General features: G+C 33.6%; 1 protein-coding gene across 4 annotated transcripts in view; it reads right to left on the reverse strand.

Moving 5' to 3' along the window:
* UBE2K (ubiquitin conjugating enzyme E2 K) overlaps positions 1-20,550 on the reverse strand; it is an 80,441-nt gene that overhangs the window by 25,466 nt on the left and 34,425 nt on the right. For 3 of the 4 annotated variants that reach the window (XM_044680407.1, XM_044680408.1, XM_044680406.1), the window contains one exon: positions 5,392-5,474. The exons of the other annotated variant lie outside the window; for it this stretch is intronic. In XM_044680407.1, coding sequence (XP_044536342.1) covers positions 5,392-5,474 — 83 coding nt within the window. The remainder of the gene's footprint in view (positions 1-5,391; positions 5,475-20,550) is intronic. 4 annotated transcript variants of the gene reach the window in all.

Genomic DNA, 20,550 nt, shown 5'->3' on the forward strand with positions numbered 1-20,550 from the left:
CACTCCCCCCTAACCCAGGAGATTTAAGCTCTTCCCTGCGTCAAGACGTCAGCCTCCCCAAGCCCAAAGACCCGGAAACGGAAACCAGTTGGACCATGTTGGATCACGGGAAATGTAGTTTTGATACATTTCCCATGTCCATAGAAATATATACATTTTTAGATGGCATTCCCCAAATTTCACTTTTACAATTCCAAGTTTACAATAAACTGTTAATGACTTTGAATCCAAACTTTCAATTAGTTTCAATCTCTTTATCTTGTCCACAAAAACAGCATGAAAATTATCAAATCCTTTGCTAAAATCTGAATCTTCTTCTTACCAGTTTTGAAAAATGGATAACATTTGCCCTTCTAATTTAGCCTTGAGAAGTATGTATTCCTTTTCTCCAGATGTTTTAAATATGGCTCAGCAATCACATCAGCCACTTCTAAGCCCTACTTGTAATTCATTTGGGTCTCACCACCTGAATTTATTGAGAAACTAGGCATTCTCTTACCATCTTCCTATTTATCCTATCTTTCCCATCAACTCCCTATTAGCAATTTTTATCCTGTGCTTTCTTTCTAGTCCAAGGTCATTCTGCTTGGAAAAGAAAACCCCTTCTCCCTCACACATTATCACTGTCTCATCCATTTTCTACTGTCCCAACTATGATACTGCAAAGTCATAGTTCCATCACATTTAGGATCATCTTTTCTCCACAGCTTGTAACATACACCACACACACACACACACACACACACACACACACACACACACACACACACACACACACACACACACATTCTGTGTTGATTACAATTCTTCAAGAAATGCTCCTTCCTACATACCCATGCCCAGTATTTATTATGCTGATCCTTCTTTACCTGTCCTTGTAACCATTTTCTGTATGTGTTAAGTTTTTTAAAAAGATAAATGGCCAGTAAAATCTTTTCTGTTCAATCAAAATGATTCTATCTTTGTTTTCAGAAACATGCTATGAACAAACCATTCTCTTCTAGGTAAACACTTCCAATAGATAATTTTATTTGAATGGGTTTTCCTTCCTTGTCCTTTCTCTGAAAGCCTTTAAAATGTTTCCCCCAAAATGGTTGGTATATGCTAAATTATTTCCAGCTTTCATATTATCTGGTATCTGGCCCTGTACTAATCAGTTACTAGCTAAATGTTTCTCTGATTGTTATAGATGCTCAGGAAAAATGGGACATCTCTTTTCCTGAATTCAGAGAATCCCACCTATTGAGTCTTCCCTCTCCCAACAGGGAATATTAGTAATATAATATTAATATTATTCCCTAATATTTCCTACAATTAGAAATCAGATTACCTAATGTTGTACTGTTTCCTTTTAATTAACTGATCTTATTTGTTTTTAACATACAAAAAGTATGTCTTCCCCTGGGTATTTGGAGTCCAGGCCTAAGCTAAGGAAGGGGAATGATACCAAATGTTGGACAATAGCCATGCACTGCTTAACTGATATGCTTAAAAGATTGAATCTTTGTTTCCTCATCTTTGTCATTCACTTACAACATGCTAAAATGAAGTTACCAAGAAATAAAATAAAATGAAGTTACCACAATTCATGGAAAGTTTCCACCAATTTCTATTTAAGCAGAATTATTTTCTGTTTGAAAGAAGCAGGTGCTGAAGTTCCCTTCACTGCCTCTTCCATTTTGAAGGAAAAAATATAATTAAACATTAAATTGTTAAATTCTGTTCTATACAGCAAACATCCATTCATCATCACTACCATGTCTTCATCCCAGACACGTGAACAGTTTCTAAACCTTGTCTTCCATATATTTCCTTCTATTTAAATCTTATATTACAAAGATATATTTATTACACTTTGAAAAATAATGCAATTACTGCACTTCACTTATATTGATAAACACACAATGCTTCCAGATTTCCTCAAACAAGTATACTGACTTAATATACAATGCTATTTATTCTACTCACTACCCAGTTCCTTTTTCCTTTAACTTTGAATGAAAAGACTACCCCTCCAGAATCATATTTTGATGACATCAATATAGTCAAATATGTTTCTTTGGTGTCTTTCACATGGTTTATAACCCATTTTTGGTACATTTATGTATATAGCTAAGGCAATGAGTTTTATTACTGGCTCCATTCTTGGTTTGCTTTTTCTTCCTACTGTGGATTTTTATTGATATTATTCTTCAAATATTTCAAATTAATTCTGCCAGTGCCTAGTTTGATAGGTATACAAAGGCAATTTTTGCCTTCCTTCACAATCACAATCTTTAAATTAGATTTTTCTTAAAACTTCAGACAAAGGCACTTTTGCCAAACTTTATAATGTATACACTATCCTCAGCCAAGACCATAATTGCTTTATTTTAAATCAAAGTCCAAAAATCCAAAATTCATTCTTAGAGACCAGCACCCAACAAGCTATTCAAGTCCAGATTAGAAAACACTAGCTGTACTCCTAAAATTTTCAGTTTCTTACCCAAAACTTTGTAGTCTAGCAGTTAGGTGACACAGTGGAGAGATGGCTGGGCCTGGAGGCAGGTTGGACTTGAGTTCAAATCTTGCCTCAGAAATTTACTAGATGTGTGACCCTGGTCAAGTTGGTCTCAGTTTCCTCAATTCTAAAATGGAAATCATAATAACACTGATCTCCTACTAAGGTTGTTATAAGAATCAAATAAGATAATATTTATAAAGCACACATATTTATAAAGCACACATTAGGCACTTAAATGCTTGTTTCCTTCCTCTCTTAAAAGCCTATAGCAATGCTTTCAGTGTGCTACAGTGATAAAGGTAAAAGATTTAGAATCAGAGCCCTGAGTTCACATCCTAGTTCTGGAACACACTACTTATGTGATCTTGAACAAGTCATTTGGACTCTCAGGACCTGTTTCCTAATCTGATTAGTTAAGGTTTTTTTCTGATTGAAATGCAGTTTTAAAATGAACATTACACCTGTTAAGAGTAGTTTTCATCATAAACTCAAGATATAAGGAGAAGTATAAACATACAGACCCCTATGGTAACTGGTACAATTCAAGCATATACAAATCAATAGAAAAATTCTATGAAGGTTATTATTAAAAATCTTTCACAAAAAAATCAATGTAATGCTTGTATACTTAATAACTTCAATCCAAAGAGAACCACATGCAAAGGAAACAAAAAGTTGGAAAATATGAGTTGGAATCAAGATATCAAAGAAGTCAAAGGCTTGTAAGAACTTGTTATGCTAAGAACTTTTTTTAAAAGAAAAGGTTTTAGATGTGGTAATCACCACAAAGAATTTTTTTAAAGACCTTGTCTATCTTGAATAGGAGACAGTCAGTTATCAACACAAAGTTTACTTCAAAATCAGAAATATAAAGACATGAACCAATTAGAAGATTAAATTTTATATTCAATTAGAAAAGGCCCTAAACACAAATATCCCTAGTACCTCCAATGACCTGTTGAAAAGAGTTGTTAACTCCAAAAACCAGGAAAGGGTTCACAATACACATTTTTATTAGTTCTTAGAAAAGGTTCACTGAGGCAAAATCAACTGTCTCAATGAAAATGCCAAATGAGTCCCATCCAACAGACTGAGTTCTCAAGTATCTCAAATTATCACATAAGGTCAAAATTCTCACAAATAAAACTAATTAAACTATTCTTCCCTTTTAAATAGATGTAGAAAACAACTAAATTCTATATATTGACTTTGATCTTTAACATTTAATTATTTAGAATTTATTTCACTGATATCCCTGACTTTAAGAAATTTTTGAGACTGAACGAATTTTGGGGCAGCTAAGTAACATAGTGAGTGAATAGAGTACCCGGTCTGGAGTTCAGAGGATTTGGGTTCAAATCTAGTCTCCGATACATCCTAGCTATGTGATGCTGGGCAAGTCACTTAACCCCAATTGCCTAGCCCTTGCTACTCGTCTGTCTTAGAACAGACTCCAAGAAAGAATGAAAAGAGTTTAAATAAAAACAAAAAAACCACTGAACTTCAAAGTGCTTCCATAAAGACAATTAATCTACTCATTTGAGCAGGTACTAAATAATAATTTACAATATATTAAAAATGAAGTCAGTCTTCTGATGTTCATTTTTTAGGTGTATTTAAAATAATATTCATTAAATGCAATATTTAACATTTAGTGTTAATATAGTTAGAAAGAACTGGCACATCATGTATACATAAAAAAAGCATCTCCTTGTGATTCTTTTAGTTAAGTGATTCTACTGAAAACCTGAAACATCTGCCATACATAAAATACAACAAAAGGGCTAATGCATGGACCTCATATATTATTTGGCATGATCTGTACTCTACTATGATCCATAATTATGTCTTTTAATCACACTTATACAAATTATCACTTTTTATTTATGTGGTTGTTTATTTCATTTTCTAAGATTAATATTCTTTTATTCTTAAAGAATTGATTTTGTAAGGCCATTCAACATCTAAAGCCTCACATTAACATGTATTTCTAGCCCTATGTTAATATATCTTCATCAAAATTCTCCTATGCCTCTTGAGGCTCTGGGTAATACAGAGATAGGGCCCTGGGACTAGAGACAGGAAGACCTATGTTAATATCTGTCCTTAGATACTTTCTAGGTATCTGACCCTAGGCCAGTTACTTGTTTGCCTCAGTTTCCTCAATGTAAAATGGAGACAATAACTGTACCTACCTCCCAGGGTTGTAAAAATGGAAGAAAATAATATTTTAAATCTTCAGCACAGTGTCAGGGACACATAGTAAGCACTATATAAACACTAGTTACCATTATTATTATTAATTATGGCATTGCAGAGATCCCGAGTTCTCTCAAATGTTAACCCAGCAGAGCATTAGTAGATCAAATTAAATGATAAAGGTTCCATAACATGTTTTCCTGTCTCTCATGTGAGAAGCAGTCTAAGAATTCATCCTCAAAAAACATAGGCTATGAGAAGATCTTTTATTGTGGTCAAAAATAAGTCCACTATTATATTTTGGAGTATGGGGAAAGGGGTGGATCTATATTCTATCTACCAGAATCAAGTTCATCTCTTAAAGAAATATTCTTTAAGTGCCCTTTCAAAAGAAGTCACCTGGGAGAAAAATGAATTTACAAAACTAGCATATTACATTCACTAATTTTTTAAAAGAAAAAATAGAATTATAAAGAATCTTTTGTCACTTCCAAACAAAATTCCTATTTCCAAATGTATAACTATAAAAATTCTAATTTTGTAATTATTTTATGAAAAAAGGACCAAAGAAAGCATAAGGAAAAAAATTTTAATAGTCAAGAGATATGGTATACAGTGTAATTTTCACTATAAGTATTCAATGGAGGGAGGGAGGGAAGAAGAGAAGAAAAAAAATAAAAATTTCTTACCATTGATCTTTCAGGATATCCAAACAAATGGCCCCAGTGACAGAACTAATATTAGGATGCCAAATTTTAGTAATAAACCGCACCTAGAATGTATATATATAAAGCATTACTTGAGATTTTTATAAACCAAAATACCCACTATAATATATGTATATATAATATCAAATTAATGTTAAAAAATGTTGTCAGCCTTCAGAACCAAGTCAATAAAAGCCCATTAGATTTTTCATCAACTTACTCATATTAATAACATTATGATGGCATTATGTCTATAAAGCAACAGCATCACAGGCAAGGGATGCATCAATTCAAAAGAACAAGATACTATCCTTCCCTTCTTTAATTCAACTCATCAATTACTAAGCATCTACTAAATGGGTTTCAGAAGTCCCTTACCCATAAAGAATTTATAATACAGATGCCAAAAAAAAAGTTTAATTACATATCAAAATAAGGGGTACAAAGAATTGACATCCGCCAGATATTTGCTAACTTCAATTTAAGGGAGGAAAAAAATATAACAAGAAAAAGACTTTGGAGGAGGCTAGAAAGAGTACAAGATGAGCAGAAGGCAGCCCTCCAACTTACTAGGCTCTTCTACTGTCCCTTCAAGTTTTAATGATGCGCAATGTTTTCACACCAATCAATTCCCACTCCATTTAAGCATGTCTTGCAACAAAAGAAAACAGTAAAACAAAAATAACAGAGACCAAAAGCTGTAAATGTTTGCCACATTATAAGCATTCTCTCCAAGCTCTATTAAGGGAATGGAAATTTCTTTCATCATCTATTCTTTGGAACTGAGATGTCCAAAACAATTAATAATTTGCCCTTTCCTATTTTTTTGCCCTTTATTGTGGACACCATGTATTAAAACTGCTCTTCTTTATTCTACTTTATTTAGTGTCAAGTACTTCAATGTGTCCCTAAATATCTTCTAGCATATAAGTATGTCATTACATTCACATATCACAATTTATTAACATTATTTAATCAATGGGCACTTAACTTTGATTTCTAGTTTTTATTGCTATGAAAAATGCTGCTACATATTCTATGGCACTTATGGGGACTAGTCAATTTCAAACTCTTATTTAAACTTATTTAAAAATTAAAAAAAAATTAAATCCATATTCAATTTTTTGGCATAAACTTTATATCCTTGATGGGATAAAAAAGATAGGAATAATTCTCACTTATTACAGTATCACTTCTCAGGAAAATATCAAAACATTGGTTTCATTCTTCTGTTAATATTTAAATACTTCTGAAATAAGTAACTCCAATTATTCCCAACATGCATAAGTCCACCAATATGTCACTTTTACTTCGAATTTAAGGTGTTTGAGAAAGGTTAAGAATAATCAATAGAACTACAATAGGTTTGCTGAAAGCAAGAAACATTTTTCCCATAAAAGGGCTTACATCCTGTTTTTAAAATTGCTTTGTGAATAAAAAGCATAAAGCCAATACTGACCTTATTCTACTCTTTGCCACCAGAGAATTACAGATCCTAAAATAGCCATCCCTAGATAACTAAAGGATTTTTAAAAAATAAATTTAAAAAAATGTTATGTGATAGAAACAAAATTAAAATTCCTGTTTTCATTGTAAAAGGTAAAATACCATGGTAGGTTTTTTCAATTTAATTGACAATTTTAGATTTTAAAAATGTCACAAAAAGGTAAGCAATTTGAGAATATTCAAGATTATAAATACAGCTTGCCTTTTATATAAGTGTAACATATCTCAGTACTTAAAGGTCTTTTACTAATTATCCAAAAGAATAATAAATTTTATAGTCTGGCAAGCTGCATAAAATTTTTGGTTCCATATTCTCCCCAAATTCCCACAGGGTCCCCTATCTGATCAAAAGTTGAATCACTTTCCCTAATTTTGTAGTTATTTATTCATAAATATCTCAACTCTGTTTACTAGATCTGGAAGCCATTTTGCTTCTCTTGTTACTACTTTTCCTTTGATTTATCTGTTTTTGTTCAAGGCCAGTGATATTTCTTCTCAAAATCTTTGGAAGTTAATCTTTTCCCTCTTGTTTTTCCTCCTAACTCCCTCTCTTTTATGGTTTCCTTGGGCACTGGATCTCAAAGTGCCTGAGCTTCCTCCCACCTTAGGCAATTCATGGATCTCCAGTATAAAGCTTTGCCCTGATTTTGGAGCAGTCAGAATTGGCTGGGGCCAGCTGGGTGTAATGCTCTTTCCATCAGGCTTAGCTGAGTGTCAACCACATACTCCCTACAATTCAGTCCTGGTGATATGTCCCATTCCCTCTTTTACTCATTTCTCGGAGCCTGCACCAGCAGTTCACAGTCTTGTTTTCCCCTTAACTGACAGTTCAATACGTTTTCAGAACTAGTGCTTCTGGGTTACAGCCCCTAGCACATTTTTGCTCCAAAGAGATTGTGGCCTGGTTAGTTGTCAAAGCCCAAGTAAATTTCCTTAGCCTAGAGCTAAGGTCTCTACAGAAATGGAAAGAGGGGGAGGCAGGTATCAGGATGAAGAAGTAGGTTTTGATGTAAACTTGTGGAGTATCCATGAATCTATTAATGTAGTCTTGCTTGCCAGTGAGTGGCATAGAAGGCAAGGAAAAGGTGTTGAGTGAGCCACAGGATCAGCAAATATCAATTCCTGGGGTATAGGGTTGTTGCTGTTTTGCTTTTATTTTTGATTCTGGGTGTCCTATACCATGGGAAAAGATGAAGTTGCTATATCTTTGGTGCATTATTAGTATTTTGAAGACATTTGTGGGGTTTTGGGAATCAGAGAAAATATCTAGTCTACCACCTAGTACTCAGGAGACCCTGAAATCCAATATCACATAAAATATGATTTAATGTAGAAGTGTTTTAGTAATATAAGCAGAATACTCTTAACACTGGCAAAGAGGTAACTAAGTAGTGTTAATGGTAATTATTCAAATCATTATGTTTCCCCTTACTTTCTCTATCTAACTCTTCATCATAACACTCAAATGAATTTGTGATCTAATCCATTTGGGAATTTTCCTTCCAATCACATGGATCAAAAACTCTTATCCATGTCTTCTCACAAGTTCTGTGAAGAAGTGCCATATAACATGTTATATTGAGGAGTTGCCTCACTTTCCAAAGACATGATAAAGGAATGTTATGATTAAAAATCTCTGGAGACCATGTCTTAATTTTTAACTAGTTATTAAATAATAGTGAGCCAAAGAAAGAGAAGGCACCAGTCAACAAGTGACCCACCATCTTCCCTTCTGATAGCCAGCTCCAGTGACACACCTATTCACTCCAGGTTTCCAAAGAAAAAGGTCCCTACTACTTCCTCCTTGTATTCCAATTTATGCCCTTCTTGATGACCCTTTCCCAAGCCTTTTTGATTAGAGCACTCTAACCTCACTCTGGACTCTAGTAGAGATAGATCTTCTGGACTCCAAGAAACCTTTAGAATGGTTCTATAGTAAAAATATGCCCACTTTTTTTGGACATACTATGTTAAGAGGCTTGTTTACACATAAACAAAAATCTTGTCTTCGTAGTTATGGGGGGAGACAGAGAAGAATTACCTGTAGTTTCAATCTTAAAAATTAAACTTTCTGTTCCCTTTAAATCCAATGACTATCTTGGGGTACTGAAAAAAGGGGTATCAGCCAGTGTTAAAATTTCCACAGGAACCAGTGGATTGATTTAGGTGTTTTCCCTTCAAGACATACATTTCTTTGCTGCCATGCTTCTTCAAAAATCCTCATCAGTTGTATGTTGAAACCCTCCCACACCTGCCTTTCCATTTCTATATGCATCATAGACATTTTAAATTTTTGACAGTCTATTGTATTACATGTCTCACTACCATACTGCAATACCAGTGGAATATGGAATTGCTTCATTTTTGTCTCTATATTTCCAGCACCTAGTAAAATGCCTGGCACGTAGTAAGCATTTAATAAATGTTTGTTCATTGACTAATCGGAATTTGTTTAATGGTGCTTGATTTCATGGGAAGTGTTGTAATTTCCTGAAGTGAATCCAACCTCTTTCTTTCCTGTTTAACTTAAATTATTTTAAATGATAATAGATTGATTTTTGAAGGATGGTTAACGTTCCAGGAATCACTGAAAGCAGCACATCATTACTTTCAAATAGGAACATCTGGAAGACCTCAATTCCTCTTTGACCAACTCTGCAGATGATCTCCTCCATCACACAGAAAACACATTTCTTGAATATATATCTCACCTTATGTTTATTATGAGATTGTCATTGAACACTGTTATTTCTATCATTAGGAACTGAAAAAAATCTTTAGTCAACTTGTGAAGTGGCCAAAAAAATTTTTTTTCATTGTTGAATATCATGATGTAAAACTACTTGTTCACCACTAATCTTAATTAAGGATTCCCTATATTTATATACAGATGACTAAAAGATTTTTAGAGAGAGTGAGAGAATAAGTAGTTATTTTCATAGCTTACTTTTTTTTGGTGTTATTAAAGACTCAGATTTTTTCAATGCCTTTGTTACCTTTCTCATTAAGTCATTAATTGCTGAAACAATTTTGTCTCTATATTACATAAATTTAATTTTGTCCTTCTTGACTCCCTTCTGTGCTATTTCTACATCTATCCCCTATAAAATATCCAGGATTGTGATGCTGGGAATTCAGGGTGGTGGTTCTACAGTCCTTCAGAATAAAAAGTAACTTGGGTTATCTTTATAAATCTTCTGTATTTTTCTTTCATTTTTGTCCTTAATTATCCTTGGAATTACATTGCCTCATTGAATCTTTTTTTCAAACTTTAAAAAAAAACTCATTTTTTCCTTCATTGCTTCTCTATGCTTAAATAAGTTAATATTTCTCTTAATTATCCATAATCCCACTCAACATTTTACAAGTGAGTTTATATTCTAACTTAGTAGTGTCTAGGGCTTTATTTCTTGACTATTAAGTCAAATGTTTGCAAAGATACTCCCTAAACAATTTTAATTAAAATTTAGTATAAAACTGTGATAATACATGTCAATATCACTTCTGTTATCCATTTTTAATTTGTTTAAATATGTCAAGGCTAAATTGTTTCCATTATGTGCTGTATCCTTTTCCTTCTCATTATCATTCTTTTGTCTTAATGTTTATGAATTCTAGTCATTGCCCTGACAAGTTGATGATCTGACTATATTCAAAGACAGCTGATACAAGGTGAATCCCACATTACAAACAAATCTTTATAGGATTTTTAAAATAAGATCTATTTAGTTTCTTTCATGTTATTTGTTATTCACCATGTCAAGAGTCTACCAGTTCTCCTCTTAAAAAGGTCAGTCATGAGACTAACGTGTAATGTAACAATTCTTTGTGTCTCTTCGTATCATTTCCTGAACAATGTTTAACCATCTTTTTCGCAAATATTTTCCACTTTTGATCTAAAGTTACCCACTATCAAGAGTATGCTAATTTAATTTAGAAAGTCTAAACAAGTTCTTCAGAGAATTTTTCTCTCTCCATTCTCAGCAACCAATGTTGGTATATAGGCTACAATGATTGTCTTAATGGTCTCTTTGCAAATGTGTGATAAGTATAGTATTACCAAATATATGCTATAACTACATACTACTATATACAACCTAGTATATAGCTACTGTAACTATTCTATTCTTTGTCTTTCCAAGGAATACCTGCGACTCATTCTTCCATTAGGCTATAATTTGCTTCTCTGTAGACACAGCTTTTCTAAAGATACACAAAAGAAATTTCACTCCAAAAAAGTCCTTGGAAGGTTCAATGGCTCAACATCAAAAACAGTGGGAAATTATATTTTTTACAAAACATATAGGCTATCTGCTTACCAGTACATTATAAAACAATGAGACTTCAACCTGATTTAAGGTAAAATCTTTTTAAAGTGTTGTCTTTCTCATTAGAACATGAACTAAAAAGAGGCTGTATACCCAAAGCACAGGGCTTTTCAGAGTAAGTGCTTATTAATAAATTCATTTCCCTTCATTTGTTAAAATTATAGTGATTGACACTATAAATTTGACACAGTACACATCAAAATTGACACAGTACAGCTTCTTCAACAGTTTGTATATTTGATCAACTGGACAAGAAACTCAAATTTAAAACACCAAATGTCAAATTAAAACTATAAATGGCCTAAAAATTATATGATTCAGTACATTTTGCCTACTTTTGAATCACTTTGATTCTATCACTATAGAGAAATAAAAGGACTGTTGTAAGGACAGAATGATGTAACTTTTTTTAAAGCCAGCTAAAGTGACCAGGCAGATAAAGGGTTGGACCTGGAGTCAGAAAAGACTTGAATTCAAATCTATCCTCAGAAAATTACCGGCTGTGTGCCCCTGGGCATGTCACTTTGACTATGGTGGGTCCCAGTTTCCTTATCTGTAAGATATGGATGATAATAACAGGGTCTATCTCCTATGGTTGCTGTGAGGATAAAAATAAGCCAAGATTTGGAAAGCACCTTGCAAACTTTGAGGCACTATATAAATGCTACCTATAATTAGCCCTGTTACTGAGGCCATACCATGCTTGAAGCTTTTGTATAATAAAACCTTCCAGGAGTACATTTGCTGGCCCAGAATGAAGAAAGCTAGGTAATCTCTACACACTATACTGAGGCAGTGGAGTAGGAATTTTTCCTGTAAAGTCTTTTAAATTACTTTTAACAACTTTATCACAGTAAATTAAAACATTTTAATCTAATTTTGGCTTAGCTACCCAACTCCAAATCTTACTACATATTTGCCATAGAAATTTGAATTCCATTGTTTTTTCTGGAGATCTACATATACTATCACTTTCTCCACCTCAAGGAAAAGATCAGAGGGTCAAAATATCTTTGGGAAAGATGGAGGAAAGGATGACAGTTAACTTAATCTCGTTTTCAATGACAGGCTTTTAAAAAAAAAAACCTCACCTTCTGTCTTAGTATTGATACTAAGAATTGGTTCTCAAAGCAGAAGAGTGGTAAGGGCTGGACAAACTGGGGCTAAATGATTTGCTCAGGGTCACAGTAGGAAATTTATGAAGCCAGGTTTGAAACCAGGACCTCCAGTATCCAGGCCTGGCTCTCTATCCACTAAGTCATCTAACTACCCCACTAATGATAGACTTCTATGGTTCTTCTTAAAAGTTTCAGAGCAAATGAGGCTTATCACAATATCAGAACATTTTAAATAAATCTACTATCCAATTAAAAGAAAACAAAACATATGCTAACTGTAACATAGGATACTTTTAATCTTATTATTACAAAAACTTGAAAAATTCAGTTATTTATATTACACTTATTCAATAAATGATACATAACAAGATCACAGGGCATTCATTTTCATCGGTATGGTATGGTATGGTATGGTATGGTATGGTATGGTATGGTATGGTATGGTATGGTATGGTAGACAACTGGGTCTACCATTTCACTGATTTAAAAACTTGAGATTCCACTAACTAAATATACAGCTTACTCTAAAAAAAGTTAAATGGCAGATATTCAGCAACCACTCTATATGTGATTATATTTTTCCTCTTACACTATTTCAGAAGCCATAGACAAGCTAATTAGTTAACCTAAAACTGTCTATACTATCATTATAAACAAGGACCAGATAAACTATAAAAACTAATTTTAATTCTGTTCTATCTACATTTACCAACAATTTGAATTCTAGATATTGATCCCATATAGACTTACAAAAAATTCATCTTATCTATGCTTTAATATAATTTTTGTGCCCCAGTCAACATCCACCATGGTTTACCAGAGAGAATACAAGTGTAAGTCAAAGGTACTGAATTTAAATCCAGGCTCTGACTACAATAATATTATTACCTATATAATTTTGGACAAGAAAATTCCCCTCTCTTGAGTCTCAATTGCCTCCTCTATAAGGCAAGGAGTTGAACTAGATGACCTTTAAGTTCCCATCCAGTTTTTTTGTTTTTTTTTAAACAACCCTTACCTTCCATGTTAGAATCAATATAAAAGTCAAATGACTTGCCCAGAGTCACACCGCTAGGTGTCTGAGGCCAGATTTAAACCTAGGACCTCCAGTCTCTAGGCCTGACTCTCAATGCACTGAGCCACCCAGCTGCCTCAACCATCCAGTTATAAACGTAAGACTCTACTATCTCCTTCCTTTATTTGCTAAGTTGTAGAAAAAGCCAAATGCATTTATTATCTACACTTCGCTATCCCATTCTGTTTTGAACCTGCTGCAATTGATCCTTCCAATCTCAATCACTGTTCAAATAAGGGAAGAAGAAAAGGATGGATTGGATTCTAATTTTTCTTCAATCAAAAAATGTAAAACATGCTTAAGAAGAAAATAAAGTTAAAATTAGTTCAGAAAGATTCATGGAAGCATCAGTTTTAAGTGAACTAAAGACTTTAACCCAAGAATAATAATGTTTCATGGAACTGAAAGAACCTGCTCAAGTTATTAAAAAATCATAACCACTAATGTTTAAAAAATCATGGAGAATTATATAATTGTTGATTGGTGCTATTGTTTTCAAATGAAGAGAAAACATTAGGACTTAATAATCATTTTCAACAAAATTGTATGATAGATTATCTGTCTGGATTCACAAAAACAAATCATTTTCTCTCCTATCCCAAGAAGTTCAGCATCTGGTTCTCTTAGCCAAAGTCAACAGCTTCAAATGATCATCCATTTTGGTCCTTTTTGTCTAGAAAAATTTCACTTTCAATAATCTGTCCTCTCTAAATCTAATTTTCACGGTCTGACTCTTTATCTATTAACTTCAAATATGTCAAGTCTCCCCTAATCTTTATCTTTTTAAATTTCTTTTCATTAGAACCTATAAACTCTCAAGCTATTGCCTACATCTCTCCATATTTTCTCAGCTGACTTTCTAGAAAAACCTGATTTCCTCCCTGCCTCTACTCTGCCTCCTTTTCAGTCACTCCTTAACTCTTGAAAATCTGGCTTCAGACTTCATCATTAATTCACATGAAACTATTCTTTCTAGAGTTATCTCCCCCCCTAAGTCATACAGTACATTACAAAATAAGTATTCATAAGCAAGTCTTAGTCTTGTCTTGAAAGATGATGTGAACTGAGAAGAGGTTATTAGATTTAGCAAAGAGAAAGTTTTTAGTAAGCTTGGAGAGGGTAGATGACATAGAATTAGTACACAGATCTGATTTTATCAACTTGAAAATTGATTAAGTAGTAAGGAAATGGAGATAAGTGTGAATTACTTTTTCTAGAATATTAACAATAATGAGATAAATTTAAGGGATGGCATGGAACATTTTTAAAACATGGGAAATCCAAGCATGTTTGTACTTAAGAGAAGTGGAAGGGGGAAGTAAAGAATGAGAAAATGACTACCCAATGGAACATGGAATTGGAAGAAATATGAGTAATTAGGATTAAGGACAAAAAAAATTTTCTAAAAAAATTAGAAATTCATGTTGGAAAAGAGGAAGGTTGTCACTCTAAAACTGAAGAAAGTGACTAGGAAGAGACAGATGGTGAGTGTCAGGGGAAAGGATAAGTCAATCTAAAGGACTGCAAGGAAAACAATGGAGGGGAAAATAAAAGGTACTTGATATTACTGTATTTCAGTATATACAACAGTAATCAGCAAAACTATTTGGTCCTTATCAAAAAATAGAAAAGCAAGATAATGAAATAGATTATATAAACAAAAGACAGCTAGGTGGCTCAGTGAATAGTGCACTTAAAGTGGTATGGTCTATTTTCAAATACTGCCTCGGCTCTGGGTAAGTCACTTAAACAATTTGTCTCAGTTTCCTCATCCATAAAAATGTGGATAATAATAGCACTTACTCTCCCCCCTAGAGGATTGCTGTAAGGATCAAGTAAGAGATATTTGCTGGGTTCAAATCTGACCTCAGACACTGCCTAGCTGTGTGAACCTGGGCAAGTCACTTAACCTCCACTGTCTAGCCCTTAAGTCTTGGAACCAAAACAGAAGTACTGATTGTAAAATGGAAGAAAAGGATTTTTTAAATGATATATTTGTAAATTACTTTGCAAACCTTGCTATATAATGTTGGTTCTTATTACAAGGCCCAAAAGTAATCAAAGAAGCACAGTGTCCAAAATCAAAGGACACCAACTACTGGATTTAAAGTCTCTAAGAAAGTCTGGCAAGAGAATGCTAGTTAAGACTAACATGTTTAACCATATGCCTACAATAAAACAAGTGTTGAAATGGATACATGACCTACATGTAAAAGATGAAAATTTTTTTAATTACAAAAAAAGAGATACCTTTTCACAACTATGGCTAGAAGAATTCTTAACTAAAACTATATATACCTTCAGAATCACATTGGTGTACTTAACTCATTCAAAAATTGAGGGGAATAAATGACTTCTAAGGTCTTTCCCATCTATAAATCCTGACACCAGGCTTTTATGACTGAGATTTCATCTTGTCTTGCCTCGATCCAGTCCTCTACATCATTTCTTGCCATCTCCACACTGTTATAGAAGTATTCTACCCAATTCTAGCTCCATTTTATGTGCTGTTTTTCCCTACCAGATTATAAGCCACTTCTGAGTAGGTAATTTGTCTTGTTTGCTTTTATGTGTATCCTCAACACTTAGCATACACAATATATGACACAGATTAATGAATGCTTTATGTATCTACCTAAATAAACAAAAGATGAAATTGACAATTCCAAAAACGTTAACTATATAAATTTTTTGTACAAGCAAATGACAGGTAGGATGAGAAAAGCAATTAATTGGGGAAAAATCTCGATAGCAAATATGTCTGATAAAAGTCTTTTATCACAGATATAGATTTAAATATATTATCAATGATATATATATATATATACACACACACACAATGAACTGAAACAACTATAAAATGAGTGATTCCCCAAGAAACAAGGGGTCGAAAGTAATGAACATAAATTTTTCACAACTACTACAAGCTATGAAAGATTGTTTTAAATCACCAATAAGAAAAGAAATGCAAATTAAAACAGTTCTGAGATTCTGTCACATACACATCAGCCTGGCAAAGATGGCCAAAGAGAGAAGTAGCAAATGTTAGTACAGAATGAGATACATATTTTCAGAAATGCTCTATGAGTTATTTTGTTTTATATGACTATACTTTTTTGGTTACAAGAAATGATGACTTCTATAGGATTAGTGTAAGTGAAAAACAATAGAAATATAAAAAATAAAGAGGAAAGGATCAATAAAATAAAAACTACATGTAAAAAAAAAAAACAAGTGAAGATGAGAGAATAAACAAATTGGTCAATTTAGTGCACATTGGGGCAGCAAATTGGCTCAGTGGAGAGAACTAGGCTTAGAGATGAGAGGTTCTGGGTTCAAAGCTGGCCTCTGATCCTTCCTAGCTATGTGACAATGGGCAAGTCATTTAACTCTCCTTTACTTGTCTAGCCCTTACTGCTCTTCTGCCTTGGAATAGACACATGGTATTGACTCAAAAATAGAAAAGAAGGATTTTTTAAAAAATAAAGGTGGTGAAAGTGATAGAATCAAGATGGGAGAATTAAATCTCATGTTGAAAGCAAAGGGTATATTCAGAAATAAGTGTGGGTGACATAGGAACAAGATTATTGTCACAGGTGAATTTATGAGTTAAAAATCTTGAAGGTTAAGCAACTTTTGAGTTATATTGAACTCTAGGGATAGGAAGCTAAAGATTATGGAAACCATAGAACCTCAAGAAAAGGTTCAAGATGTGTAAATGTAATTAGCTCATCCTCATTCATTGTTTAGACTTTAGCCACCAGGAATAATGTCACCCCACCCAACTTAGAATTAAGTGGAGAAGGGGGAGGTCTGTGACACACATGTGATAGTGACAAATCAAAAACAAGTGACTGTCCCCTGGGCAGTCCAAAACAGTGTTGAGGCCACGTGAAACAGGAGATGGACCTAGGAAGTGACAAAAACTACTATCTTTTAAATAGGATGGTAACTTCCTGAGAGGGCTTTTGGGCGCTTTGAACTTGGTGTTGAAGGAGCTCAGGTGAGACCTCAGGCTGCTTCCCTTTGAATTGTCACGTGAGTAAGTTAGGCTGACTCTCTTTCTCCTCCCTCAGTGTGTCTAGAGGTTCTAGGCTCAAGGAGAGGCTTCTTCTTAGAGGAGGCTTTGTGGCTAGAAGCCTTGTTTAATTAACCTCTGTGCCCCCTCTGCTGGGGCCTCTAAACCTCCCTGGTCCAGGCCAGAGTTTCTCTCTCTCATTTTCCCTATCTTCAACCTTCCTAAGTGTAAATAAACCACCATAAAAGTCATCCTGACTTGGGTCTCTTTTATTTTGAAATCAAGTAATCAATTTCTGGGGACCAAACTTTAAATATCCAGTCCAACCATAATCTTTCCCATTTTTCCCTCTTACAAAGATTAGGAGAATCCTACTTTGCTTAAAACCTAGCAAAAATAACTTTGAAGGTTCCTTCCAACATTAAGATTATGTTCATCTTGAAAACGAAAGGAAAGGGTCAAGGGCAAACCCATCCCTCCAAAAAATACATCGGAACTGAACAGCAAAAAAAGAACCCTAACTTGAAACATGAAGAACCTCCCCTTCACAACCTTGCCAAAAGAAAAATTAGGACCAACAATAAAAAGTTAGAAGAGAATTAGAGAATGGATGAAAAAACAACACATGATGTATGAACAGTATCTTAAGATACTATTGTGCTTAAAGAAATGATGAAAGAAGCTGTTTCAGAAAAACCTGTATGACTTGTATGAACTGATAGTGAAGTAAGCAAAACCTGAGAAACTAATTGTACAATAACAACACTGTAAAAACCAATAACTTTGAAACTTTGAAAAAATAACTTTGATCATGCTCAATGACCAAACCACAGAGGCCAATAATGAAACATGCTACCTAGTTCTTGACAGAAGTATTAAACTCAAAGCACTAAACGAAAACTATTTTTTGCACAGGGCCAATACTAGATTTTGTTCAATATGAATCTGCATTTTTACTAGAAGAATTTTCTTGTTCTTTTTCCTTTAATGGGGTGGGGTACAAAAGAAAAATAGATCTTTAATAAAGAAAGTGTTTTTAAAGAATAGCAAAAATTTATAGGAAAGTAATTTCAGCTCAAGAAAGTCTATCCAAATATGAAATGGGCTGTTCTTAATCACTGAATATATTCAATTTCAAAGATTCCAATATTTAATGAGAGAGGATTAGATATTCTAAGTTCCTTCCCAATGCTAAGATTCTGTGAAAAAACAAAAGGTTAATAACTAATAGTTTATTGAATATAAGCAAAGAACAAGAGAAATGCATATTAAATCACCTTTGAGATCACATCTAACAAACATCAGATTAGTAAAAATGACCAAAAAGAGAAAAATGAACATTTTTAGAAGGGCTATAACAGGAATAGGGGGCAGCCTAGAGACAGGAGGTCCTAGGTTCAAATCTGGCCTCAAGACACTTCCCAGCTGTGTGACCACTGCCTAGCCCTTACACCTCTTCTGCCTTGGAGTCAAGACACAGTATTGACTCCAAGACAGAAGATAAGAGTTTAAAAAAAAGAGAGAGAGAGAGAGAGAGAGAGAGAGAGAGAGAGAGAGAGAAAGAGAGAGAGAGAGAGAGAGAGAGAGAGAGAGAGAGAGAGAGAGAGAGAGAGAGAGAACATGAACACTAATGAGCTGTGTATTGAGCTGTGAACTGAATCAACAATTTTAGAAATCAATTTGAACTAGATCTCAAAATTTTCTAAACTGCACAAGATTTCTGACCAAGCAATATTACTAATATGCATTTACCCTAAATTAAAAAAAAAACAATGACTACATATAAAAAAATATTTATATCATATGAATTTTTGTTATAACAAATAGCTTCCCAGTTAGAATGGCTGAAAAACATATGCAGAAAATGATGGAGACAAGTTTCAGAGAAACCTGGAAAGACCTGTATGTGTATGAACTGATGCAGTGAAGTGAATAGAATCAGGAAAATATATACAAGGACTACCACAATAAAAGGGAAAGCAACTTTGAAAGAGATAAGAACCATAATTAACACAACGACCATGACAATTTTAGAAGTTTGAAGAAGTATCATTTGAAAAAAAGAGAAAGAACAAGACATACATTTTCAAAGTTAAAATGAGGTAATATTTATAAAGCACTTAGCACAATGCCTAGCACATAGTAGCCACTTAATAAAATGCCTTTTCCCTCCTTTAGACATAGTAAATTAAAGTAATTATTTTGCTCTACTATACTGGTTACAAGAAAGGGCTCTGGAGGGGCAGAAAGTGGAGGTAATAATAGTGATGTGAAAAGAAAAGAAAAAAAAGCATCAAATGCAACATTTTTATACTACCCAAAAAAATAGATAAGATTGGAACCCAAGCAAGAAGATAGTATTAATTTTACTTTTTCCTTTTAAGAAGCTAGTCCTTATATTGAAGGTATTCATCTTTCTAAATTTTCAACCCCCATCCCTAAGGTTATTTCCCACTCTTGACATTGACTATATACCCAGAATCTTTCTAAAAGTATTTAATAAGCACAAGATAATTCTTATATGTTGCCCAGGAAACGGAGGCAAGATAATATTATACACTCACCATTCTTCCTAGTGGCAACCTGAAAGCCTGAAACCACTATTACAGAGTACATTCACTTACTGTAATAGGAGAAATGAAATTCATTCACAGCATAAAATATGCAAGGTATAATTCTAGTCCTTCCAGAAGTTACAAAGGTGAAGACATAACCCCTGTCCTCAAAGACCTTAGTATCAAGATATTGAGATAAGATTTGTATATAAACATAAGGTAAATGAAAGTAAAAGTCATAAGAGTATCAAAGTACTATAAAGGAGTTGAAAGGAAGAAATGGTAACTTCCAATCTAGGAGAAGTGAGAACGGTACAGGTGGACTATGGACAAGGAAATCAAGTAAAATGTTAGGAAAGGGGTAGAATTTGATCTAGGCCTTGAAGGATGGTAATGAGTTTAATAGGCAGAAGAAGAATTCCAATCAGAGAGAATGAAAAAGAGAGATTAGGGCCAAGTTATAGAAGACTGATTAAAAAGTCAGATTATATAATGAGAAAAGTCAAAATTATCAAGAAAAATTGAAGTTCTCTATTAGAAA

This window comes from Gracilinanus agilis, chromosome 6 (genome assembly GCF_016433145.1).
Source record: "Gracilinanus agilis isolate LMUSP501 chromosome 6, AgileGrace, whole genome shotgun sequence".
In the NCBI taxonomy this organism is placed as follows: domain Eukaryota; kingdom Metazoa; phylum Chordata; class Mammalia; order Didelphimorphia; family Didelphidae; genus Gracilinanus; species Gracilinanus agilis.